Below are 27,294 nucleotides of genomic sequence, written 5' to 3'. Positions count from 1 at the left end.
TCAGTCAAGAAAATCTCCGTACACATAACATTTTTTCAGTTTTCTTGTAGTTTCTTCTTTCATTTACATTCAATGAGAAATATATTTCAAGTAAATATCGGCAATCTCATTAAGAGTAACAAAAATAAAATAAACATCATTTGAAACGATAAAAAATAAGGCAGATTTAGAAGCAAGAAACTATGTCAAATAAGTCTCCATACACTATTATTTCTTATGACAAATTGAAAATGTTTTGTACAATTGCCATTTGCTTTAATAATGGCATTAACTCTTTTTGGAAGACTTAAAACAAACTTTCTTGTAACTTGTTGACGGACATTATGGATCATCCAATGACGTACAAGCGTAGCAGTGTGTTTAGGTTTTAGTTATCCCGTGGGAATAAATAACGCCCCTCAGGGTATGTTCTGGTTAGTAGTTTGGCTTAAATTTTTCTTCAGGATATTCAAATAGCCATCTCGGTCCATGATTCCATCAATAAAAGCTATATTACCTTTGCCATTAGCTGGCATGCACCTCCACAATAAAACATTACAAAACATTAATGGTTTCCTTCTGGCAACGCGGCCGTTATAACCTGCTCGATGCAAGCAGTTTCTAATAGTTTGGGAGCTAACATTTTTTGAGAACTTGTTCCCTGATTTCCTCTGCAAGTTTCTAATCGCATGCTTTAGAATTAATTCTAACTGTACAGTTGAATGGGACTTTATAATTATGTTACCAATATCATTAAAGAGTTTTTCTCTTTCCGTAAGTCTACTACGACTTTTCAAAGAGCAATTAGAATTTCGCTATTTTTAGCGCTCATTTTGCCTTTACTTCAAGACCAGCGAAATTCAAGCTGACTTGACTGAATAGTGATTTATTAAAGTGCACGGAGACTTATATGACATAGTTTCTTGCTTATAAAAAATATTTACTTGAAATATATTTTTTCGTTAAATATTAAGTGAAAGAAGAAACTAAAAAAAAAAATGATCGACTGTACCTATACCAGGAGCATTGGTGTTAAGTTAACAAAAAAAGAACGCTACAATGTTTGCAGTCGCGTTCAATAGTGTGAAATGAATTACGGCCATTTTTTTCCGATCGTTTTCAATATTTTCGTCGGCATATTAAAGGTCGTCGTTTGGGCGAAACTTACTTAGGGGGCAGTTTTGTTACCGGCGAGCCGCCCTGTTTGTTCAGCCCGTTCACTTCGATGACGGTCACGAAGCTGGCGTCGTGCTCTTGGTGCGTACTGTCCGGTTCGAGAGGCGGCGACCTGTCCGACTCGCTCGACCGGCACTTCCTCAGCTGTTTCGAAATCTCGTTGATGCACATGTGAGCGGACAGCGACTCGCTATTGGTTTGGTCTTCGCACAGCGGCGCCGTCGCCGCCGCCTGCGTCACTTTGTCATGCTGCAACGCAACGAGGGACACGCTCACTTGATTTGTTTGGGATATTTTTCAATCGCGCCGTCTCGTGGCTATACTTCGATTTACACCGTCGGTTTTACGCAAGGTGCACGACCCACTTTAGATTAGTGGCTAAAATTTTTGTGAGATTTGTATTACTGGCTGGTATTAACAACCTTGAGGCATAACCCGCCTACAAGTAAAGAAAAAACGTATCCCTACTTAATAATAAAATTCCACTATATTTTTAATATCGACGATTTACCGAATAAAGCGATCTAAACAAATTATTTGGCATTTTATTTGGCCGCCCTATAATTACAAATTTATCGTGACTGAGTATTGGGTACTATTCTAGTCGGCAAAACATGAATAAACATGTTATAATATAAACACGAATGCACCAAGGAAGTGGATACTTAGTAAATCTGCTTGACCTGATCTGAATTTTAATTACCCTAGACGAAAATAGACGCACGTAATTCCGCTTCGTGTTTTCTTGTAAAATAAAAGCACGAGGCAAATGGCAGTACGGGAGGATGCAACAAATTTCTGATTCATAACTGTGTCAATATTGATAAAGTTATCACAACACATTTCGCCAGAGCTCGATCTTCTTTCTTTAAAAATCCCCGGCAGATGTTTTTCAAATGTTCAGTCAATAACTCAGCGGTCTACGATCCCATTTGTATAGTATAATCATAGAACAAATAAAATACCTACAGGCGACAAGATTTCGAACGATTTAAACGTTAATCTTTTGTCGCACATCAGCACAACAAAAAAGACTTTTTTAAACTACTAATGCTAAAAAAATGCATTTCATTTCGTATGTGGTTTATTCACAAGAATATATCAGTCACTGATTAATAGGCAACTTGCGAAACAGGCCAAAATAAAACTCTTATCAAAGAATTAATACCGAGAATAAGGGTTAGGCAATTTTATACAAGTTCCTTGAAAAATTATTCCTATAGTCGTAATTTGGAATTACCCAACATTCGCTTAAATGGAAAGCAATAACCCGATGCTAATTGAATAAACATAAATTTTATTGTTTAACTACCCAAAACGCTGTTAAGTAACCACCACCTGCATCCTGACATTTTTGCAATATTTACCCACACCTGGTTGAACACATCTAAATAAACGTTCAAAGAAATCCAAAAATTCTTAATGATGCATTAGCCTCCCTCGTAAGTGACGCACTGCTCAATTTAAAAAAATACAAATTGACCAATTTCCTTTCCAAAGACCGATAGATTTATAAATATTTACCTTAGATATGATATCAGCGGCACCAATGATGTCACTGTCACCACCTTGTTCTAGGCTTTCCTCCCTGATACTTTTTTCCTTGGCTAACCTTTTCTTGTGCTGTTCGACGTCAGAGAGCAACCGCTCCAGGTACTCCACATAGAATTCCTCCTTTTCCAGCTCCTCTTTTAACAAGGCCACCTTTTGTTTATGTTTCGCCAAGTTTGCGCGGACGTCCTCCTCCCAAGCACCCGGAAGGGGACTTTCCGGGAACCTTTGCAGCCAAACCTGCTGAAAATCGCCGAAGACGCTCATTTTCTGGCCGTAATTCACATCATTTTTTTTATAAACCGAAAGGAAGTCACACGAAAAAGTAAATAAATAACAGCGATATTGCTGCACGACCGCACTCTTTCCCAATAAACCAAATGACATAACTCACTGGTAGCTGACATTTAGAATTTAATCAGTGTGGCCAATCGTTAAAAAGCAAAAAATTAAAATCAGTTCCTCTTCATCCTTATTTCTATTAGCCAAGAGCATAATTATCATTTGGCCCATCCTAACAAACTAACCAATTCCTCTTCTTTTTCAAGTGACTCTATGCCAGGATTTCACAGAATGAACATCGCATATTTTTTTGTAGTCGACAACTAAATTCTGTCAACCTCATGACCTGTGTTTGACAACCACATCATCTAATCAGCTTATCACTCGAATTTTGGCACAAGTTTAATTTATTACGTAGTGCAGATTTAATCGTATTTTCGCGAGCACGTCGCGTTGGTGAGTTTTGTTAGCGAAGTGGGATGTTAATTTCTGCGTTCGCTGTGTTATCACTGCTGAAGAAATGAAGTATATTATAAATGCATGGGATCTAACATGAAGAAGTCCGTTTGCAATGTAGCTTACGCTTTAATTGTACTAATTTACTACAGTTTCTTCATTCTGGACAGCGCTTTATCAGATACCACGGGTCATCAAATTAAACCTACCGACGCAACTCTCCAAAATGAAACCCTGTCCGACTCTTTGTCGACAAATAACGCTACCCTTTTTAATGTGGATAATAATATCGAAGCGAGCGAGGCAACTCGCGAAAACGTGAAAGAAAATGTGGTGTTTTCGGAAGTCACATCGCATAACACTGATCCGATTGGAATAATCAACGATACCCCCGTTATTCTGTCACTTTCCGATTCGGCAACCAAAGAACTCGAGAACCTCGCCACTGAATCCTTCAACGATGGATTTAACGACTCGCAACAGCTCAAAAATCTAGTCACAAATGCCACCGAAACTTATAACAAGAGCATTCCGGAAGCCAATGTAGAAAAGGAGACCCAGAAATTAAGTTTGAATGTCTCCGCGAATACCACTACGGAGCAGAGCGAGGAAATACCTTCGTTTTCGGAATGGGCCCAAAAGCAACTGGAAGAAGTGGAGAAGAAAGAACCGTTGAATTCATCGATCTCCGGGTATAATCTAAACGGCACCAGAGTCGGATCGAACGCTAAACTGCGATGGAAAAATTACGCGTCTGTCGACTGCGGCGCCAAAGTGATCCAGGCGAATCCTGAAGCGCAGAATTCGTGGGCAATCTTGTCGCCGTCCCGCGACGAATACAAACTGAACCCTTGCAACAGCAGGGTGTGGTTCGTGGTGGAATTGTGCGAGGCCATACAAGTGAAAAAGATAGATCTGGCCAATTACGAGTTATTTTCATCGTCGCCTAAAGACTTCGTTGTGTCGGTGAGCGACCGGTTTCCGACCAGGGACTGGTGGCTCGTCGGCCATTTCGCTGCGCGAGACGAACGCGACGTGCAGAGTTTCGATCTGAACCACGAAAACTTCGGGAAGTACATAAAAATAGAGATCAAATCGCACTACGGTGCCGAACACTACTGCCCCCTGTCGTTGTTCCGCGCATACGGAACGTCTGTATTCGAAGTGCTGCAGAAGGAAGACCCGGCGCACGCGCACCCACCCGAAGACGACGACGACGACGGCGACGAAATCGTAGTCGGCGCGGAAACGTCCGGAAATTTGTTAAGCTCGGCCACCGATGCGGTTATATCGATGGTCAAGAAGGCGGCGCAAGTGTTGGGTAACAAAAAGAACAGCTCGGGCGACACGTCGGGTAACGATTCAGTCCGAACCCTGCCGACGCCCGTTTGCACGTCACCTAGTCATTATGTAGTGTGTAAAAATTGCTCGGGTACCTTGTTCCGCAAAGTTTACGAATTGCTGAGCTGCAGAATCGCCCAAGTGAAAAACCTATTGAAAATTCCGTTCGTGATACGCGCGCTCGTCAACTCTGGTATCTGCAAACCGTTCGGTTTCGATTTCCGGAACAAGTCGTCCGCTTCAACGGCGAGGTCTTGCCCGGAATGCGTCGAAAGCTTCTTCCCGGATCGATATCTCGGCGCCATGTGCAACGTACTGGCGGTAGCGTACGGCAAAGTGCTGCGCAACGTGAGCTATCAGTATGCAAACGGAAGCAGCGGCTTGGAGGACGAGAAACTGGTGGATATCGGGCGGGCGGGAGAGAAGAACCTCACGGCGAACATCGAGCCGACGAAGCCTCTCGAAATCGAACGAATGGACGTTCGAACCCGCCCGAGCGCCATAACGGAGTCCACGAACGTCTCGGAAATAAAACCGTCGAGATCTCTGCGGTCGGACAACTTCAATTCGGAATCGGGTCCGTCCGAAAGCGTCCCGACCGCGACGACCGGCGAGAAAGAAGCGGTCGAATCGGACGTCGGCGCTAGCGTCGACCCGCTTCCGGAAACGGAAATCCTCAAGGAGAACGTAATCGAAATAGCGGCGGACGATAACCTCGACAAACTGATAACGGAAATAAACGCGGCGGAAATATCGAGCAGCGTCGTCGTCAATACCGCGTCCTCGTCGTCACAATCTCAAAAAGAGTCGGTGTTCCTAAGGCTCGCCAATCGGATAAAAGCTTTAGAGAGGAACATGTCGCTATCTAGTCAGTACCTGGAGGAGCTGAGCAAACGGTACAAGAAACAAGTGGAGGAGATACAGAAGTTATTGGAGAAAACGGTGAGGTCGGTGGAGGAGCTGGACGCGCGACACGAGGCGAAACGCAGACGCCTGGAGGAGAGGGTGGAGCGGTTGGAGGACGTCGCAGAACGCGCCCTGGCCGAGAAAAACGATTGGCGCGCGATGTGCTACTGCGCGGGCGCGTGCTGCGTCGCATTCGCGGTTTATATATTTTGGGGCCGGGGCGTAGCGTTAAAATTACCCGAATCTTCGAAACCGAGGCGGAAACGCGACCCGAGCAAAGTCGTGGTGTCGCCCAAGGTGAAAAAGAGGAGGAGGGGGAGCCAATTCCGTCCAGCGCTCGACGGCGTTGAGGAGAACGGGGGGTTCGCGCCCAAACGAACGTCGACGAAGATATGGAAGCAACCGGTTGAAGAAAGGCCACACATCGAAGACATTCCATTACCTCTGGGCGAGGTGGTGCGTAACATTTCGGAACCGATTACGTCCAAATATCACGCGCAGACGATAAAAGCGCCGGTGGTCGAAAAGCTCAAGCCGGGGGGCATGGCGAATAACGGTCCGTCGATCACGCCTCCTAACGGGAACGCAATTAACGGAGAGGGCCACACTCCCAAAAGCGGCAAGCGCGGCATCAAGAAACTTTTTAAAAAAGTGTTTTAAAGGCTGTAAACTGTTATTTATATTTACACGAAGACTGATCTGCGAAGTTTTAGTTCGTTATTCTCGTCGAAATTATAAGGTTAGGTATTTAATTTAGCGTTGAAGTTGGAGTAATATAGGATTTCGAATTGGACCGTTGTTTTTAATTCTGTTTATCAATACTTCTCAGTATTTCTGCATTTGATACTTCATCGATTCAAGACATACGGAGGATATGGCGGTAAAAAACTTCATACATGCGAGACATAAATAGGCATTTTTACTTCTAATAGGGGCCTGACTGCATATACGCTTGATATATATGCATCCAATATGGAATAATAAAAGCTACTGTAATACTATTTACAAATCTTCTGGATTCCTCCTGCGTCGGTTTTTGTTGAGTCGAACTTGCTAACGTTTCGCCAATCATCCTGTTGGCTTCTTTAGAGCTTAACTGAAACTTCATCAACAATCGATGCAGGAGAAGAAGATTTATGAATAATATAGAATATAACTTCTTCGACTTTTAGAATCGCGGTATCACCTAGGAAAAAAGTATAAAAACTATTTTTGCAGATAATTTTATGATCGACAATTTATATCCGAAATATTTTTTGAAGAAAATAACTTGTTAGCATACGTACGCTCGATAGGGACTTTTGGCCCTTTATTTCTGCTACTGTACCAACGATCTCCACCAAACTGAATGTCTATTTTGACCGGACGATAGTAACAGTGGCGTCATGTTCGGAAAAAATTATAATGCATAAATAGTATAATACAACAAAAAGGGTAAGGTATGCGCATAAAAAATAGGGCTATGAAAACATCAAGTGTTTAATACCAAATTCATATTCCCAGAAACTCAACGTGGTAAAAAATTACCGAGGAAAACCTATTCGAATGGAAATGCAAAATATTGTCGTGTGTACTTAATTGATAAAAAAAAACTGTGTTTATCACAAAATATACCGTGTATGGCGAGGTTCGGCCATGTTAATCAGACACCAGAACATGGCGGATTATTCTGCAATTTTCGAGAGAAAAATTTACGCAAGAAAAATACTGGACTCTTACTTTTAGATTTGCCCATCGTTGCCATATTTATTTAAAAAAATAACAAGAAAAGCTAAACCAACTTCAAATGTCAAAGATATCAATTCGTTGTTCAAAAACAAAACAAAAATAATGGAAACACTTATAGATGCCGCTTTGTCTCTTCGATACATGGGACAAAACAAATCCATAATTTACCCGATTCTGTTTTTAAGCGGCCATGACATCGAGTTTAATTTTTGTTTGTTTTTTTGCGATTTTAGTTGCTTGCTGCGACTACATTTTGTGTGTCGATCACACGTTTTAGTATGTCAAAAAGATTAGAGCAATGCAATATTTGATGATCACCGAGTCCGCTCGTTGACAAACCTAACCTTTGTAGAAAGCATACAAGTAGTTCATGGAAGCAAATAGCCTTTTTGTACCTTTCCTTAAATTGATCATTCATCAACCCAACAGCTCTAAAGTTTGAAACGCGATGATCAAATCGTAATTTTTTGAAATTTAAATTTCGAAAGGAGTAGATCTGGCAACTACGCGAATGCCGGAATACTTTTAAAACGTCCATCCAAAACTACTTACTATAAAAGCAGGGTCGGAAACTTAGACACACGACGTCAATTTATTATAAACACGGCAACATTGTAACACCCGATAGAATCTCCTATATTTGTACTAATAAATATGGCCACACTGTGCAAATCTACCTCGGGCGCTCTTTCCTTTTTCGTCGAAAATTTCCGCATAATCCATAATAATCATAATTCCGTAGGGGCAGCTGCCAAAAAATCGCTTTTGCGTGACGTTTAATCGTCCGCGCCCCTCGCGTGACGTCACTGAGGTAGCGGACACCGTCGAGTCGAAACGGAAGCGGGTGATTAACTATTTTAGGCCACTTAAAGAAGAGTTAATGCGAAGGAAGTTAAGTACTCGAATTTTTTTATGCTCCTAACGTATCCCTAAACTAACACTTACTACTAAATCGTTTAAAATAATATAAAATAACGCTCGTCTCCTCCGCTTTCGTGGGCGCAGCGTGCCGCTACACGAAGAGAGCCGGAGAGAGAAGAGGAAGAGAGAGAGAGAGGGAAAGGAAGTCCGGATGAGAAATTTCACTTGTGGAATTGTTCAATGCAAAGCTTGCACGACCACGATCCCTCCGGCGGATTCACCAGGGGCGGACTGAGGCAGTACATGTGGTACCCTCGGTCGCAGTCGTCGCAAAAGAGCAGCTGATCCTGAAATTTCGTTCGCTGCTGTTAAAAAAAAGGGAGCGTGACGAGCCGCGTCTACTCACGTCGTTGTCTGACGTTCCGCACACCGAGCAACATTTGCACTCGATACACTGCCAGCGGTATTTTTTAACGGAGATTTTCATGTTCTCAGTAAACTGCAGGCAAGTCGGATGGCCTAAAACGTAAAAATGATTTTCCCATTTAGACGTTACCCCGCCTAAGAAATATGCGAAAAAAATAGGTCGGGTCGTAAATGCGCGCGATTGCCATTGGCAACACCGCGTTGCGCTCAGAATGGGCAACTAATTTTTGTATTTGTAATGTATGTATTTGTATTTTTGCACGGCGTCTCCGTTATTTTTAAAGGTTTATTTGTTTATTAATATGTCTCTTTTAATGGAACACGCAAGTTAGGCATTTTTTGTACACTGTGTGAAAAATAAAACGACCCACTATATAGTCTGGAAACCCATAGGAGTTACGAAAAAAAGACAGGTACAAAAGTTTCTTGGACTCTCCTGAAGATTTAAAATATATGTATATATCGACATTTTTAGAATCCTTGGTTAAAATAAAGGTTTACTTTCTTAAGAAATTTCTATTCTAATTTTGCATAGTCTAGGCAGAAATTGAGGTTATGTGTTTGTTTTTTCATATTTTGATTGCCCCATATAAAATTATGTTGTGATGCGGGGTATGGCAACGAAAATTTAACGACAGACTAAGGGGATGATGCATCACTCTTATGCGCCTCATCTTATACAGGGTGTCCCAAATAGGTGGTCCCGTTTCGGAGAATTCAATTAACGATTTAAAAATAACAAAAAAAAAGTAATATTGCGTAAGTGACTTAATGTGGACAGCTTTAAATTCAACAAGAATATAACGGGTGTTATCTTGAACCTCGAATATCTCAAAAAGTAAGTAAAATTTAAATATAAGATAAATTTTACAAACTTACCTTGATTTTTTTTCCTAGAATTGATTTCTGAATAAAAATACAGGGTGTTCCATTTGAAAATCTTGAGATGTTAATTAAATTCGTCAAAACGGCACCCCAATTTGGGCCATCCTGTATAAGCTGAGGTGCATCTGTCAAACTGATTGAATAGTGCATCATCTCCTTAGTCTGTGGTTAAATTTTCGTTGCAATATCTGGATCAATAACGTCACAACACAATTTTATACGGGGCAATCAAAATATGAAAAAAAAAACACAATTTCTGCCTAAACTATGCACAAAATTCAAATAGGAATTTCTTAAGAAAATGACCTTTATTTTAACAAAGGATTCCAACAATGTCGATATATACAGGGTGTTCAATTCAAAATAACAAAGTTGATGTCGGGGGTGGGGGGGCACTTTTGGGACATCCTGTATCGACAAAATTATAATATTTTAAATTTTCAGGAGAGTCCAAGAAACTTTCGTGCGAAACTTTTTTTCGTATCTCCTATGGGTTTCCAGTGGGTCGTTTTATTTGACACACGATACGATGTACTTCCAAAAAACATGTATTTGTATTGTGATAAGCGAATGGGATGAGCAAGGCCCCAGGTCTGCGCCCCATATAGAGCCATAAAGAGGCCCTGCCTAACGCTGATAAAACAGGAATTTATGAAGCAACTGTAACAAAAAAATTTTTTATATATTATATATTTAAGGCTTCGTTTTTAACGTTAGTGGGTTTGGAGGTTCGAAGTTGAAAATATAGACGATAAATAAGGACGTTATATAAATTATTAATCGCGATTTTATGACTTTTGGAATAAAAAAAATATAAGTTCCATTAAAAACGCAACATTTAGTTAGAAAAATAACGATCTGAAAAACATATGGCTTGGTGCTATAGTAAAAAAAAATCTTGTTCAATAATCTCATTCAGAGAGATTTTGACAATTTAACAATCATTCATTATATATATATATATATATATATATATATATATATATATATATATATATATATATATATATATATATATATATATATATATATATATATATATATATATATATATATATATATATATATATATATATATATATATATATATATATATATATATATATACATACGTCGTTATAGTTTAGAAATAGATTGATTAATGTTAAAAAAAAAAATTCAAAAATAAAACTGCACGCCTGTTTCTCTTCGAATTTCAGTTATACCGTCAAGGGCGAGTGTCCCCAGCAGTGTTGCCAAACTGGTCCCGCAATAATTCTTCTATACTCACCTAAACCGGGAAACGGGCTAGGATTTTTGTTTCGGGGTGGAGGAGGCGTGCCGAAGAACAGGTACTTTCCAAGTTACGTTAATTTTTCTTTTTCCGCGTTAATTTTAATGCACGCGAACGAGATGCGTTAAAACAATCGATAAGGGGGTGGGAGACGATCGCGCCAGAAAAATTGACATAAGTTGAAGTGCACCGGAAAACTTCGGCACTGCAAAAAAACGACATTAGTCACAGTTCCAATTATTTATTTATTGCACTATTTGATTCTTGTTTACGGCGACCGGTTTACACCAACAAGGTCTTGGAAAATCACTGTTCTTACAACACGCGACGACATCGTCAATTACAACATTCTAATTTAAAGAGAGAGAAAAAGAGAGAAGAAAATAAATCGCTGGAATTTGAGGAAAACAAAAAAAAAGCGACAACAATGAATACAAACGCAATAACTAATAATGCCCATATGTGTGTATATATATATATATATATATATATATATATATATATATATATATATATATATATATATATATATATATATATAACGTTTGGAAGACAAACGTGAGATTCTATAACTAAACTTGTATGTATATAAATATTTGGTGAGTTCAGTCTATCGACACTCATAGAATTTAAACTCCTAGAAGCCTGATATAGAGAGAAACCCCTCATGAAGAAAGCGAGAAACGCTGACATGACTGGATGACATATAGATAATAAATCTGTAATAAGGTAATTTATATACTCGCGATGTTGCCAAATATAGGAAAAATTCCATTTTATGTACATTTTACCCCTAGGAGCATTATTCTATGTCGACACTAACTTTTACGTATAATATTTTTAAGCGCGGAGTAAACAATGATTATAGCGACTCCCTAAATAAAAACTCTGCCTCCCCCCCCCCCAAAAAAAAAACAAGGTCGGAGAATGGTGTACTGAGGCAATTAACCAGCCACCAGCTACTTTAATTAATACTGGTCAAAAATTACACCAATTTCCAATAATGGATAAAAAAAAGCTTGAAATTGCTAAGAACTCGAAAATGTCTTTAAAAAAAAAGTTTTTAAATGAAGCATAACTTTCGACTTAATCTTAATTTTGTACATCGTGTTGGCAGCTCTTGGATTTACATTATCGAAAAAATCACGTGTCTCGATAAATTATATCGATTACCGTATCAGAACGGCAAATTTAAAAAAAAAACAGTCGAAGTAAAAATCACCTCCAGGAAGAGCATTTCCAAAACTTCCACTTAAGGTTAATTTGAGAAGGTTATAAATCGCCTTATAAAACTACCGCTAGAGGCGCGCGCGTCCTATACCAGCATAAAATATTTTCAATGAATACGCATGTCCGTAGTAAAAAGTCTTCATCGATTTATGTCCTTCTTAATAATCGTTCCTTAGTCACTTTTACTAGGTAAAAAGCGATAACAAAACCCTTTGCTCGATGAAACTTTCAGAAACGCTTCCCTAATGGACTGTTAATAAAAGGTTGCTTAACATTTCACCAAAATGGGTGAACCTTCATCCTTTATTATCTAAAGTGGGTGAAAAAAATTACAAGTTCATAATAAAATCACTGACCGGCAACCATTTTGCTTAAGGTTTATTACTAAATGTCACCCGAAACACTTAAACCCTCGCTACAAGCGGTTTAACCGTCAGGCGTCCGCATATAAATTTGCTAACTGGCTTTTGTACTGGTTAATATCGAAAGCAACTCTGGGTTGCACCTAATCCTATTAACCCCCCTCTAAAATTAGTTAAATAATTTGATTATGTCCTTTTTCTTAAAACATACCCCGAAAAAATAAACGATTTATCCAAAATTTTCAACGTCACTCGACTAGACCCCCAAATGTTTCATTTGAAAAAAAAAAACAAAGCATGACTAGTTTCTTGGATCCGAAACGATAAAAAATCCCCGCATAACCTCAAAAACCGTGCAAAAGTCAATGACCTATGAACAGAATGGACCCGGTGCAAACGAGACTATACTAGCCCAGGGGTTCCCAAAGTGTGCGCCGCGGCGCCCTGGTGCGCCGTAGAATGTAAAGAGGGGCGCCGTAAGTCCATCATCATTCATTATCCGAAACATGTCCGAAACAAATATACGCGGGTACCTTATTTGAGCCCTCGCATCTATAAAAACATAGTTACCTACTAACCATCGCGTCGCGGCGTTTCTCACTCGCCAAAAAACCTACGCCCGCGCCGCCCTGATACCCTACCCCCCCTCCTAAGTCTTTAGTAGCATCGGGCGAGCTGCGACGGACGGACGTGTCATAGTGTTTTCTTTCGCTTTGTTTTTCGTCAAATATCTCACGCAAAATGGACAGATTTTTATTAAATAAACAAGTTGGCAGTCCAAATGACAGTGATAATGCATCAACTAGTAATGGCAAGGAAGCAAAGAAGCGGAAATATCGTAAATACGATGATAGCTATTTGGACTTTGGTTTTACTTCAATAGAAGTTAATAATGAAGAAAGACCGCAGTGTGTGCTTTGTTTAAAAATATTGTCATCCGAAAGTATGCTTCCAAGTAAGTTAAAGCGACATCTTGAGACAATTCATCCAACTATGGTTGAAAAATCGCGTGATTTTTTTCACCGAAAATTACAAAATTTAAATAAAACAAAAAACGTATTCACTCAGCAAGCCTCAGTACCTAACAACGCACTGTTAGCATCATTCAAGGTAGCATACAGGGTGGCAAAATGCAAAAAACCTCATACTATTGCAGAAGAGCTTATTCTACCGGCTGCTCTCGACATGGTAAACATTATGGTTGGAGAATCGGCAGGAAAATTAATTTCCAAGGTACCCTTATCTAACAACACGATCGGTCGAAGAATCCATGACATAGCTGAGGATCTCAATTACCAATTAATAGAAAAAATCAAAAACAATTATTTTGGTTTGCAACTTGATGAGGCTACTGACAGTAATAATGATGCGCATCTTATTTGCTACGTACGCTTTCTGACTGACAATATTATTGTCGAAGATCTGTTATTCTGCAAAACCATTACCGAAAGTGCGAAGGCCCAAGACTTATTTGAAATTATTGACAATTTTTTTGTAGAAAATGGTTTGAATTGGGAAAAGTGTATTGGTATTTGTACTGATGGCGCTCGATCCATGTCTGGCAGGTATGGAGGAGTACAAGCGCTTATTCGTAAAAAAGCACCGAATGCTTTGTGGACCCATTGCATCATCCATAGAGAAGCTCTTGCATCAAAATCTATGAGCTCCGAACTTAACCAAGTACTGGAATCTGTAATTAACGTAGTAAACTACATAAAAACTAGGCCTCTTAAGGCCAGACTTTTTAAAAAACTATGCTTGGATATGGGGGCTGAGCATACGGCCCTGCTGTATTATTGCAATTCACGGTGGCTATCACGTGGAAATGTTTTATTTCGTGTGTTCGAATTACACGAAGAAATTCGAACTTTTTTACAGCAAGAACGTCATGAAAGCGCCAAATATTTTACTGAACCAGACTTTTTGTTAAAACTAGCATATTTGTGCGATATATTTGAGAAACTAAATAATTTGAATCTGTCTTTGCAAGGTAATAACACGCACATTCTGAAACTATCGGAGAGAATTGCGGCATTTAAAAAGAAACTACAGTTGTGGATAAATAAAATGAATGAAGGCGGCGGTCAAGATTGCTTCCCGCAGCTGTATAAATATGCGGCATCTAATGAATTGGTTGTCTCACCAGACCTGATTGCCCTCTTCACGGAACACCTATTGAAGCTCAGCGAATGGTTTTCGGCGTACTTTAAAGATGATGATGTTGAAAAATTTGCATGGATCAAAGATCCTTTCCACGCACAAGCTCCACCAGGGTTCACATCACAAGATGAAGAGAGTCTCATTGAGCTCTCTTGCGACAGCAGTCTTAAAACTAGATTCATCACTTCCGACTTGTTGGAGTTTTGGTTATCAATTCAAAATGAATATCCAAATTTAGCTTCAAAAGCTTTAAGAATTTTCATTCCGTTTGCAACGTCATATTTATGCGAGTCTGGTTTTTCAGCTGTAGCTGTAATTAAGAACAAATATCGCTCGAGAATCAATGTGGAGAAAGAAATGAGAGTAGCAGTGTCAAGTCTTATTCCCCGCTTTGAAAAACTGTGTGCATATCACCAAGCTCACCCATCACATTGATTTGACTGACAATCGTACATATTTTATTTTTGTTTTTCATAAGACTTAAGAAATACACAAGTTATTTCCAGTTTTAATTATTTTATAATATTAAAAAGTCTGTTTGATTGTAAGTGTTTTAATTTATAATCCTATCTAACCTAACTACTATCATAAACAATTATTATAGGTGCCTATTTCTTCTTTTTTAAAGAGCAGGGCGCCGTGATAAAGTACTAAATTTGTAACTGCGCCGCGGGATAAAAAAGATTGGGAACCCCTGTACTAGCCAAAATAAAACAAACGAAGAGAACGAGAGGATATGATGCTCAACCACATTAACCACCTCTACCAATACAGCAGCTCATAGAACTCGGTTGACAACAAAAATGTATAGAAGAATAATATATAAGTTGCCCCACTCGAGGTTACGCCCGCGCAAAAATTAACAAATTAAAGAGCCCTTCACAAAATATTTGAGAAAATATGAACCTCAACGTAATAAAATTTTAGTACCTTTTCTTTTAGTAAATTTCGATATCTAAAACGTGTAATGGTTATGTCCGTGACGTATAGGAGGTCCAATCAAGAAATCGTCCATTCTAGATGTAACACCTAAGTAGAATGTGTTCGCAAAAAAAGGTACGAATTTTTTTTCAAATTTTTCTAACCCGTAACGTCTTCAAAAATTTTTGATTGCTTTATCTAGAAATGCCCAAATCAAATATATTTTTGGGTTAAAAAATTTTTACGCTTCAACGTCAAAAGTTGTGACCAGATAATTATATTTTTACTTTGTTTTTTTTTTTTATTTCGCGAAAATCAATAAGTTAATTTTTATCCTGAAGTTGCGGCTACCTTATACAATTGGTTTTTACAGCAAGGACTTTCCATGCAGTTTTCTTTCTTAGCGCGATTATTTCATATACGCAACGGTTCGAATTTAATTTTCTTTAAAATTTTCCAAACATTTTCGACCTACCCATAAAAAACATGAAACTATAAAATCTGGCGGCGTTCTTTGACGCGATGAGGACAGTGAGGCAACTTTTATATATTCAAGTAAACAACTTTTACCATTTTTTTCCACAACTCAAAAATATTACTAGGAGTAAGAATTTGTTTACGGGAAAAGGAATTTAATTTCCGTTTCAACGAGTTACGCCCCTACTAGCGCCGGCGCGCCGCACAACCGAACCCAAACAAGGTCGGCTGTGCGGAGCGGCTGCCCATGCATTTCATAGGTCTGTAAAGTTCAAATAAACGAAAAACGGGACTGATACGTCCCGTGTGGTCCCCGAACGCAAGCCGCCATCACACGTTACGCCTTCTTTTTCCTACCCCTTTTAACGATGGCCGTTTTGATTTCAGTGCGCGCGTTCTTACCCGATCTGCCGCAGTCCGAGCAGGAAACCAGCTCCTCCACGCCGCCTGTCTTCTTGTTCTGCGTCGAATCGCCCAGGCAAAAGTCGCAGTAAGGACTGGGCGCGACGACCTTCTTCTCGGGGCCCGCCGCCATCATGGGCTGCGGCTCCGGGCACACCTCCATCTGCGGGTGGGGGGCGATCGATTGGGGCGGCGGTTCCAACGCTCGTTCGGGTTTCAAAATCGGCATGGGCGGATCGTCCATCGGGCCGGGCGGTGGCCCCTGATTCGGGGGCAAATTGGGAGGCAGCGTCGGCGGGATTTGCGGCGGCATGGCCATCTGGGGGTGGTGCGGAGGTATACCGGGCATCGGGGGCGGCGGCGGCTGCCCCATCGGCGACCCCTGGCCCGGCGGACCGTTGGGTCTGCCTCGGCGTGACGGCGTTCCTGCGTAGGTAGGAGGTGGACAAATTGCGAAAGGTCAGTGAATGATATTCGCATTCGAACCGCCACCGTCGGATGTTAACAAAGGCGAGACGACAAAAAAAGTCCAGTTTCAAATTTTTAATCTGGATATAATAAAATTACGGAAAACGTAGTGAAACTCAAATGGACAACAACTAACGAGTGAACAAATTGACTCAAATAATAGGTAACCAGAAACCAAAATCAAACTCCATGTTTACTTTACATCTTTTTAAGGCTATGAAAAAATACATCCATATAAATATCAATATACGGATATAGACATTGTCACAGCATATTACTTTGAACAAATTAACACATCTGCATTGGCGTACTCATTTTGGGAATACTCTCACATATTTTCACTATTTTGAAATTGATAATATGAATACTGGTATATTTATGTGTAGAAACTTATTGAAATACCAAAACTAATTATTATTGCATATTGAATAGTAAAATGCTGTTGAGAAATGCCGGAGATATAAAAAAAAACAATTAAATAAAGCAGCAATATTTGGCGGTTAATGTATGAAAATGCAAATATCAGGAAACCTTTGTAATCCAGTTAAAAGTAGTATTTTTAGTTACAAATCAGAGTTGAAGCATAAAATAGTGATATTTTACAGTGTAACTACCGACGTTTTACTAAGGCATCTTTGACTCAATATCACTATTTTTGCGGGTCCATTCGAGTCTTAAATCTTGGTAAACCTCACATATAAAATATAATTTAAGGCCGTATCCTGCAGGATAATATACTAAACGCATTTATACAGTATTGAAAAATTATTACATTGTGAAAGATGGGAAATATTTTTCAAGTAAATATTGGCAATCTCATTAAGAGTAATAAAAATAAAATAAAAATTATTTGAGACATTTCATTTGAACGATAAAAAATAGGGCAGTTTTAGAAGCAACAAACTATGTCAAATAATTCTCCATACACTTTAATAAATCACTATTCAGAACTGCAGGTAGAACCGTTATATATCAACATTTTATCAAGTCAGCTTGTATCAAATTTCGCTTAAACAAATGAGTTGTTTATTTTTGGCGCCGCTTTTAAGTCAGTGGTTTTGAAGTAAAAGATAAATGGGCGCTAAAAATTGCGAAATTCCAATTGCGCTTCGAAAAATTATAGTAGATTTTTGGAAAGAAAAAAAATCCTTTAGAGATACTGCCACAATAATTTAAAAAATCACATTCAACTGTACAGTATGTAGTAAATCAATACAAATCCACCGGATCTTATCAAGTGCGGCTACGCACGTCCCAGGAAGTTAACTGCACGAGAAGTCTTGTTGTGAAAAAAATTAGAATTCATTCTAAAACAAGCCTTACAAAACTTGCAGAGGAAATCAGGGAAGATTTCTCAAAAAATGTTAGCCCTCAAACGATTGCATCGAGCAGGAAAAAAACGTTTGGAATTTGCCCGGCAATACATTAACAAAACCAGGGAGTTTTGGCGAAAAGTTATCTTTAGAGGCAAAAGAAAAATTAATCTTTTTGGGTCAGATGGTCGGGATTAAGTTTGGAGGGAAAACATACAGCGCTGAAAATCGAAAATATGTGTCAAGCATGGTGCATGTAAGTCAACCAATGGGACAGGTAATTTAGCTTTTATTGACGGAATCATGGACCAACATGGCTATTTGATCATTCTAAAGAATTTGAAACCAAAGTACTGAAAAACTTAACATTGAGGGGCGTTATTTATTCCAACGGGATAACGATCCTAAACACACTGCTACGCTTGTACGTCACTGGACGATCCATAATGTCCCCCCACAACTTCATACACCACCACAATCTCCGGATGTTCAGAAGTTCTCAAAAATAAGATACAAGAAGAGTGGGAAAACAGATGGCCAGAAGTTACAGGAAAGCTTTTTTTAAGTCTTCTACAAAGACTTAATGCCATTATTAAAGCAAATGGCAATTGTACAAAATATTAGACTTTAAGAAACTTTTCAATTTATCATTTTCTGAAAAACCTACCTTCGGAAATCACCCCATGTGTTTATATTATATGCCAATATGTGTAATGTTTCACCGATCATTCCAGATTTGTCAATTCCATTGGCAGAGAGAAATTACATGTGACGTAATTAAAAGGATTTTGATTTTGGCGCGTCTGTCCTATAACTGTCCTGACTGCTAAGTGTCCCAAAAAACACAGTTTTTTTTTACACGCGCCTCTGGGTTCGTCGTCAGTTATCAACGAATGCCAAAGAAGCGTGCGGGCAAAAATCGGCAACGAGTGCAGGGTGGCTTCTTTTCTCGTCTTTGTTAACGTCCGGCGGATTCGGTCATTCAGTGTGCGTGTGTTCGTAAAAATAAAATACGCGCGGGGTTTTAATTCTTGTCGGTTGCGTATATTAATAAAATTCGAACTACGTACAGGAAAAAAAAAGAGACGAGAACTAAGTAGATAAGCGTTCGACATTCCGAGATCTATTCTACGAGGCATGCAGGCACGTCACACGTGAAAGGGACAAGTGGGACGAGCGGTTTGGCATTTTTTTTTAATTTTCCGCAAAAATGGCAGCCCCGTCTCCGTCGATTTCAATGATGAAAGTTATTATAGTCTGTTCCCCTGAAGTGGTAAGTAGTAAAAAGGTGAATTAACGGTAATAATATATGCTCAATAATCAACGTAATCAATAATATAAGAAATACCTCACAAAAACCAGCATAGTGGGTTGCCCTATAATAAGAAACAAAACCAAAAACTAACCAAAACTAATAACTGTTCGTTTTTTGATAAATTTTTACTGCTCCACGCAGCAAGCAAACAGACTATATAGCCCATTTTCTCTTGTTCTAAAGACCCTAGATATCAAAATTGACCCACAAAATGCAGGCAGAACATGTGAACGTCCAATATTGAATTAGCACAGTTTGCCACAAGCCAAGATAAGAAAACGATATAAAACATCGAAGTTAAGTTCCCGAATCATTTTTCATTTATTGTGAACAATTTCATCGGGCAACAATTGACATCTGAATGCACAAAAAAATAGAAAAATCAAGAAGACGGAAGATAATTCAGTTAGTACAGTTACATACAGTAATCTACTCAACCACCAAGACATTGTCCCGCTGCCAGTGGAGCGTTAGAAATTAGTCTTTAACCAAGCTCAGGGCTGGCCGAATTGAAACGTGTAGTCATTTTAATTAATTTAATTTAATTGACCACCGAACGCCAAACCACTCGGTTCCCGCGAAAAAGTCTCGACCGACGCTGAAACTTTTTTTCCTCGATTTAAAATGAAAAAAATTGCTAGCAGTAGCAAGTTTTATATCTTCTCCCAAAGACGACAAAATGAATTTAGTTTATAAGAAAATATGATCAAAATAACCAACGATAACAACATTTCCGAAAATTGAACCAAACATAATGACATAGTGAAATAAATGGTTTCTATACATTCACCATGACCTCTGAAAGATTTCCAATGTTTCTTTTTAAATAGACAATACATTCTATTAAATAATGTGAAACCGAATTAATATTTTGATATCAGGGGGGGGAAATATTTGGAATCTTCCAATAAAGTTTTAAAAAAAAATAGCTATTTCTCAACTTTGCAATACGAATTAAAGCCTCCAAAAAATGCTATCGAACGACCGCCATTTTTATATTTTGCATACGACAAGCGATCATAACCTCATAATTTTGTTTCGCCTCGAGGCAAATCCAGCGTCGGACCTGAGAATTTTTCCTGGACCGTCCCAAAAACAAAAAAAAACTAAATAGTATATTAAAAAGGCAGTACCGGGTGTCTGGTTCAAAAATGAAACGTAACTATCTTGGTAAACGTGTCCTTGGCTCGGCCCGTGTTGGTGGGCGTGAGGGGAGGTGGCGTTCATGTCGAGCGCCCCGCCCCCGGCCGGCGGAGGCCCCGGCGCGGGTCCCATGGGCGGCATGGGACCCGGGAGGGGCGGCCCGCCCGGTTGCAGGCCGGGAAAGGCGCCGCCGCCGGGCAGGGGTCCGCCCGGGGGCGGTGGCACGCCCATACCCATCGACGGCGACGGGGCCGACGGGACGGGCGCCGCAGGCGGCAGTGGCGCGTTACTGTCGCGCGAATTTTCGTCGCTAGCGCCCTCTTTGTGCGAGTGGCCGTAGTGATAAGTCAGTCCGGGCCTTGTTTTGTAACGTGCCCCGCACACTGAAATTTTTAGAAAAAACAAATATGGGAGGAGAGTCCGTGGTGCGCCGACGCCTTTACGGGAAGGGTACCGCCCCTCCGGTCGCGCGATATACAAAACGTCTGCCCTGAATAAATTACCAATTTACCGCGATTCTTTTGTTCGTCTGTGACTTTTATACTGTCATTAGGAACTTTGTAGCTCACCTATCGTCCAACATAACGTCTGTTTGAATATAAAAAAAGTTAGGGACAAAAGGGAAGTTTAACCGTATACAAAATCGATCGCAATTTTCATTCGCTCCGTTGCGAATGTACAGTCTTTTTCTAATTATTATAGTTTTTTTGTAAGGATTTGCTTTATTTTAAGGAAAGTTCAGAAATAAAACTGGCGATCCGGCGTCCATTCGTACCTACTCAAATTTGCATTCACAGTAGTGTACAGTTTTCTCTCCCTTCCTAACATTCGTACCACCTTAATGGTAGTTAATGGCAGCAACACAGGTACAAACATTAGGTGTTTCACAAAACGTACTGCTTATTGGTTTGGTTCGTCAGAGAGCCCCAAAATAATCATTTTTTTTTATAATTTTGGATACGGTGTAAGATAACTAAACGAAATTTAGATAGATTATGAGTTATAAATTATGATATAGAATATGAGTAATCATAAAAATTACAGCCGACAAAATTTTAATATTTTGAATAGGATATTTCTTTTTATACAACAGTTATAGTAAAAAAATAGTGGTTTTGGTTAGTTTTTGAGTTATTTAAGCTATCTAATTATCACTGTTTCAGAAACAACTACGAAGTAAACATATTGTCATTTATTTTGAACTTATGTATCCTACAACATTGTTTTTTTTGTTTTCTCCCACTTCATCGCTATTGAATAATACATGATGCATAATGTGCATTGATTAGCACACAATTCTATTTATGAATTACCTGGCTTAAAAATCTTTTCCCAGTGTTATTGCAAGCAACCGGCACTGCATTGAAATAGAGTACACCTACACTAAAAATTAATTTTCTATTTCATTCTTATGTCACTAGCAAACGGTCCAACATTGTTGACTCTCAAACCCATAAATCAGAGTTCCATACACAACAGTCAAAACACGTCTTTTGATATAAATTAAAGTTACAGACGAACAAAAAAAATTTTTTCGGCTCACCCTTTGTTATCCCAATATGCGTGTAGTGATGTTATCGACCTTACCTTTTGTTTAAATGAAACACGAAAAATTAAATTTCGATAGAGTGAGATGAGAAAAAGAAATGAAGAAACCCGGCGAATTAAAAGGAGTCAATTTCATGGATGACACGGTCGAGATTTCAGAAAAGGATGATGAATGTGGACAACTCCTAAAACGACGTCCCTGTTAGTTAAGACGGTACTTATTAATAACTGAAAGATTAGTAAGCGTTAGGTAAGCTCTACCACAACGTTGTTAAGGAAGAAAGAATGGCGTCTCTTTATCTTCAAATCGCGACATCGCTATCTTCCAACTCGGTTGACGACATAACGAGAACCACAATATTCCCACAAAAGCACAAAAAATCAATTCGTGGTCCTCGGTCTGTGTCTGGGCAGACCCAGTGACGATTCATCCAAAAGCTGGTAGGAATAAAACATTTAAAATTCTTAAGGATTAGTACAACGTCGACCTGTCAATGTTGCATTTTATTTTACAAGAATGGTGTAAAACCTGTGAACTCGACCTAAACTGCAACGATACCAGCCGTTTTTTTCTTTTTCTATAAAATTTCTCTCACTTTTCTATCACCTAGTTTCTATCTGCCAGTTTAGATCGAGTTCGACATATAAGAACTTGAAAACTTCTCAATGACATCATTGGACAGTAACTAAAAATCTAATGCCAAACGACCGCTGTTAGTAATTTGTTGTTTACGCTATTGAAAGTGCACGAACAAGTTATGCATTTTCTTCTGCGAAGATAGTTTTAAACATTGAACTATTTCGAGGTTACAATGATGTTACGCTTATTGAAAATACGACTTTTAAAATTGTGAGTATTTAGTTTGTGAAACAACGACGTTGGCAAATAAGTACACGGTTTTTATGACGGTCAGCTCCGGATATGTCACTGGGCCAAACCAATATGCGAACCAATACCGAACCTATCTTTAGTCTCAATTGGCGGCCTGATAAAGCAAATGACACGTGGCGACGACTCATTTTTTTTTACGAAAAACCAAATCGCCGGTACCAACGAAACCCGAACCGAAACGTGAATCACCGAAAAAAAAAAACATCCGTCGGTGTAAACGAAATCAAGTTTTCTTTGCCTTATCATGCCAATGCCAATTGGGATAATGACGGAAGCATTCGGTTCGAGTCCCTGCCTACAGTAATAAATGGAAAGCTGTTCTAAAGCGTCGGAAAGCACTCCAATGTAACCTGTTCATTTTTTAACTATTAAACTATTCCGTGACACTACCGTGTGGCCAGCGTTTAACATGCCCAAGCTTTTAACCCCCGCTGTTGTTGGCCAATTTCGCCGCGAAATGTCATGCGACACATTTTGTCTAGCAACCGCAGGAATTCCATTAAATTTACATATTTCTGACTGTAAAACAAAACTAACATCACATCTTCGGTAAAACCAATAATCATTACCTGAACTCCAAGTCCTATTAAAAAAACAAACGAAAAGTAAGTGCAAATCATTCTAAATTCATATTTTAAGAACTGTGAGGTTCGAGGAAAATTTTGCGACATCATTTCCTCAATAAGGTTATATTGACAAATGCCGCTAAGCCGGTTGCTAAACAAAATATATCGCGCCATTTTATGTACTTCCCAAGGGATGAGTAACTCTTATACCACTCAAGATGACACATAATTAAGTATGAACACGACGACCGTTAAGTGACAACTGCCAAAAGAGAACACAACTTACGTTCGCAGGCAAAAGGTTTGTCAGGATCGCCCGGAGTTGGCTCGAAACTGTGCCCCCCGACGCCTTTCTTACCGCGGCCGCGGCCGGCGCCCTTTCTCCTACCAGGAGTGCTAGGAGAATCTGTGCGGCCCTAACAAAACCCAAATCAACGGATTCCTCTTTACCTGGTTCGATTATCTACTACCCGCCCCGATGCCCGTTTCCCGCGTTTCCTTTGCCTATAAGTCTCCTCGTAATCGAGGTCGGAGTCGGGATCGGGTTCGTCGTAAGTGTCCATTTCCAGCATGTCTTGTTCGTCATAGAACCATTCTTTGGACACCTCGTCTTTGAGCAGTAACTGACTGTCCTTGCTGTCCGTGTCTTGCAACGCCGGATTCTCTATTTGCGATATGTTGTGCATGTCGCTTTCGCCGTCCATCATGGCGTCCGCCGCCCTTGCGAAAGCGCGAGCGTTTATGGTCAAGTACTGCCTTCGTTTTTTGCGCCATCTTTGCCGGGGGTAAGAATATATCTGGCCTGGTAACAATCCCGGCAACCTTTGCCTTTTATTCATGAACAGGGAGCAGTGGTTTTGCGCCAACCCTGTTTGGGTATCTATGAAGGGCAACCGCAGACGTCTCTCCAGACATAACCTCGTGTTGTAATTAACGGCACTTTCGATCGTCTCCTTGTAAAGCGAATCAGTTACAAACCTTTAAAAAAAATGTTCCGAAATGATGGACGCTTATCGGGCAACCAACTCACCCCTCGATTTTTTCCAAACTTGTTTGAGTGTTCGTCGTCGGCGGCGCGACTGGTAACGGTGCGGCCGCCATTTCTACTCATAAAGGAGAACAATTGTTAGCGTTTGAACATCTACGTGGAGGCACAATATTGCAAATCATAATTTTCGCAACTCTGAACCTTTCGCTCCCCAAACTGCATAAACACAAATGATATTTAAATTAACGCAATCGACAGAATGTAAAATTAAACACAAAATATCCTACTCCGGCCAGCAGGCACCGACGAACGACCACAGATCAATACACAAGTCCCTCACAGATCAACAGCAGAGTGTTGATAAAGGAATTATATCGTTGTAAGGTTTAATTCGTATTCTGTGGTGGTATAGCAAAATTACAGTTTGAGACACATAATGATTTAAAAATACATGCGTTTTTAAAACATGTTTCTGAATGTAGACTAACAAAATATGCGTTAAAATGGGGCTGCGCTCCACTTAAAGAGTTTATTTAATATAATCATCCTACATTCTTGTGTAATCAATTATATATCAGATAAATCCATGGACTGTTCATGCACTTGCTGGTGATGTTGCTGCATGAAATTCGACTTGGAAACCAAGTTAGGCGACTGCATCCCAGAACTCTGATTAAGTTGCTGATTAGACATCACCACCAACTTCTGCTGGCTTGTTACAATCTTCTGTTGCGACATAATGTTAGGGTTTGACACAAACTTAACAACTGTATTTGTCGCGGGATTTGGCTGCATCGAAGAACTTGTCGTCTGGGACCTCTGAGGCATGAATATAACTTTTGGTTGATTTGATTGCTGTATGGCAACCCGCTGCTGCTGGCTTATAACCATGGCTCGATTTGGATTTGCTTGGTGTATTATGGTTCCAGCGCTCATATTTTGCCCAACTGACGTGATGGTATTTGTGACTATGCTGGACGATAAAGTAGAAATGGGAGTAGGTTGTGTTCTAGCCTTTAAAACGGCCCCATGGAGTGCCAGCCCTAGGTAACCATACTCTTGTTTGTAGTCCTCTAAATTATCTGGAGGATTACGAAGATTTTTTAAAACTGGAGCAATTACCTTAACTACCAACTGTTTTATGTGACCTGACGCAATTTTATCCGAGTTTGACATTATGCTTCCTTCCAAATGACTTTCAATTCTTGCCCCAATTTGCCTTATCTTAGGTAATATAAATATTCTAATTACCTCAGTACCCAACTCAGATAGTCCCTGGAGGGCCCCATAAAGAGAAGACAATGGAATTTTATCGCTTTGTGCCAAGGCATTGGTGAACATGCGCGTTATACGAGTTTGAATGTTGTTTGTACTCGTGTTAAAATTTTTGCAAATCTGCGCCATTAATCGTGAAGCAAAATCTCTTAGAGCCCAATGATTATCCATTTCAGGTCTCATACACAATTGTTTTGATACTATACAAGTACCCACAGACGGAATCAGCTCATGCAAATACTTTTCAAGAAACAGGCTCTGATTATCTAGCAATGCTTTCACCATTCTCATCAAATATATTAATAATGCCAAATTGTTCTGCACTACATTCACTCTCACTCCTTCTATGATGAAAGTGCACATCCTAGGAAGCATCTCATGCAAGCCCGGATCTGATGATAAACTCTGCAATGCTTCTGCACGTCGAGCCTCATCAGAACCCACACACGCCTCTGTTATTTCCTTGTAATAAAGTTGCTGCTCCACTGATAATTCATGAGTTGCCAGTTGTTTTATTTGCACAGTTTCAATGTTCTTTAATTTTTGCTTTCCTGTTATGGGTTTGCCGGAGGTTTCCTTAACAGGTTTCTTGTTTATTGGGTCTACAGATTCTAATTTTTGAACAGTTTTAGACACAGGGGGAGGGTTCTCCGGTATTGTGGGTTGAATCCCGTCAATACACAACCAATGAGATCTTAACATAACATCCAAAGGAGCTTTTGGATTCAAATTCTGAAGTAAATCATTTAAGTCCACTTCTTTTTCTTCAATAAAATGCAACTCTCTACCACCGCCAGAAGCGAAACGGAATGGTAGGGGCTCTGCTGAATTGAACCCATACTGGGGCTCTATATTTCTAACTTTTAAAGCGGCATCAACATCAGATTGTAACAATTTGACCCGTTTCGCGTGATTCATAAACTTCGCAGCGTCCTGCACGATATGCTTGATTCGAAAAGATATATCTTCGGCGAGTTCTTTTGCGGCCTCGTCTTGTAGATTTCCTATTCCTATGCTTTCTGCTATTACCTTCATAGATTCTATAGAAAAATTTGTTCCATATAAATCACTTTCATTAACTTTAGACATTTTGAACCGGTTCAAATTAGTGCATGACGAAATGAGCACCCAATTCGTTTATTTTTAAACATAAAAATGTTTTATAGCAACAGTCCACAGTTATATTTTTTATATTTTATATTATCAATACGGGAATCTATTCTTTGGTATAAGAAAATTTCCGCTAGTGTGGGGCAAATGATCGAGTGATCCTAGCACACGGGCCATTTCAAAAAGAGGCATCCAAATCTATTATTAATTAAAAAACGATTCAAACAATTAATAATTTTAATCGCTAATTTTAGATATTT

At 39.5% G+C, this 27,294-nt stretch overlaps 4 protein-coding genes across 6 annotated transcripts in view; 1 reads left to right on the top strand and 3 right to left on the bottom strand.

Annotated features, from left to right (window-relative positions):
* LOC132707894 (active breakpoint cluster region-related protein) overlaps positions 1-3,103 on the bottom strand; it is a 28,399-nt gene extending 25,296 nt beyond the window's left edge. For both annotated transcript variants that reach the window (XM_060679907.1, XM_060679908.1), the window contains exons 1-2: positions 2,680-3,103; positions 1,148-1,404 (exon numbers count right to left, since the gene is read on the bottom strand). In XM_060679907.1, coding sequence (XP_060535890.1) covers positions 1,148-1,404; positions 2,680-3,093 — 671 coding nt within the window. In that variant the 5' untranslated portion in view covers positions 3,094-3,103. The remainder of the gene's footprint in view (positions 1-1,147; positions 1,405-2,679) is intronic.
* A 237-nt stretch (positions 3,104-3,340) lies between these two features.
* On the top strand, positions 3,341-6,491 carry LOC132707820 (SUN domain-containing ossification factor). Its single transcript, XM_060679780.1, has one exon. The coding sequence runs from the start codon at positions 3,529-3,531 to the stop codon at positions 6,349-6,351; it is 2,823 nt and encodes a 940-aa protein (XP_060535763.1). The 5' UTR covers positions 3,341-3,528; the 3' UTR covers positions 6,352-6,491.
* A 626-nt stretch (positions 6,492-7,117) lies between these two features.
* On the bottom strand, positions 7,118-24,970 carry LOC132707822 (zinc finger protein ubi-d4 B-like). Of its 2 annotated transcripts, XM_060679782.1 has the most exons (7): positions 24,692-24,969; positions 24,132-24,639; positions 23,948-24,077; positions 20,646-21,038; positions 16,417-16,842; positions 8,687-8,799; positions 7,118-8,627 (listed from the first exon to the last, which is right to left on the bottom strand). In XM_060679782.1, exons 1-7 carry the CDS (start codon positions 24,760-24,762, stop codon positions 8,502-8,504), a joined length of 1,767 nt encoding a protein of 588 aa, XP_060535765.1. In that variant the 5' UTR covers positions 24,763-24,969; the 3' UTR covers positions 7,118-8,501. The 2 variants fall into 2 exon arrangements, with proteins under 2 accessions (XP_060535765.1, XP_060535766.1); XM_060679783.1 differs by lacking the exons at positions 7,118-8,627; positions 8,687-8,799 and adding an exon at positions 11,092-11,214 and having other exon boundaries at positions 24,692-24,970.
* Positions 24,971-25,054: 84 nt separating this feature from the next.
* On the bottom strand, positions 25,055-27,101 carry LOC132707821 (transcription initiation factor TFIID subunit 6). The gene has a single exon (XM_060679781.1). It carries the CDS (start codon positions 27,011-27,013, stop codon positions 25,217-25,219), a length of 1,797 nt encoding a protein of 598 aa, XP_060535764.1. The 5' UTR covers positions 27,014-27,101; the 3' UTR covers positions 25,055-25,216.
* Between the last annotated feature and the right edge of the window lie 193 nt (positions 27,102-27,294).

This window comes from Cylas formicarius, unplaced genomic scaffold (genome assembly GCF_029955315.1).
Source record: "Cylas formicarius isolate icCylForm1 unplaced genomic scaffold, icCylForm1.1 PGA_scaffold_9__14_contigs__length_23061073, whole genome shotgun sequence".
NCBI lineage: Eukaryota > Metazoa > Arthropoda > Insecta > Coleoptera > Brentidae > Cylas > Cylas formicarius.
Note: the sequence above shows the minus strand (reverse complement) of the source record. Positions and strands in the feature narration are given on the sequence as shown.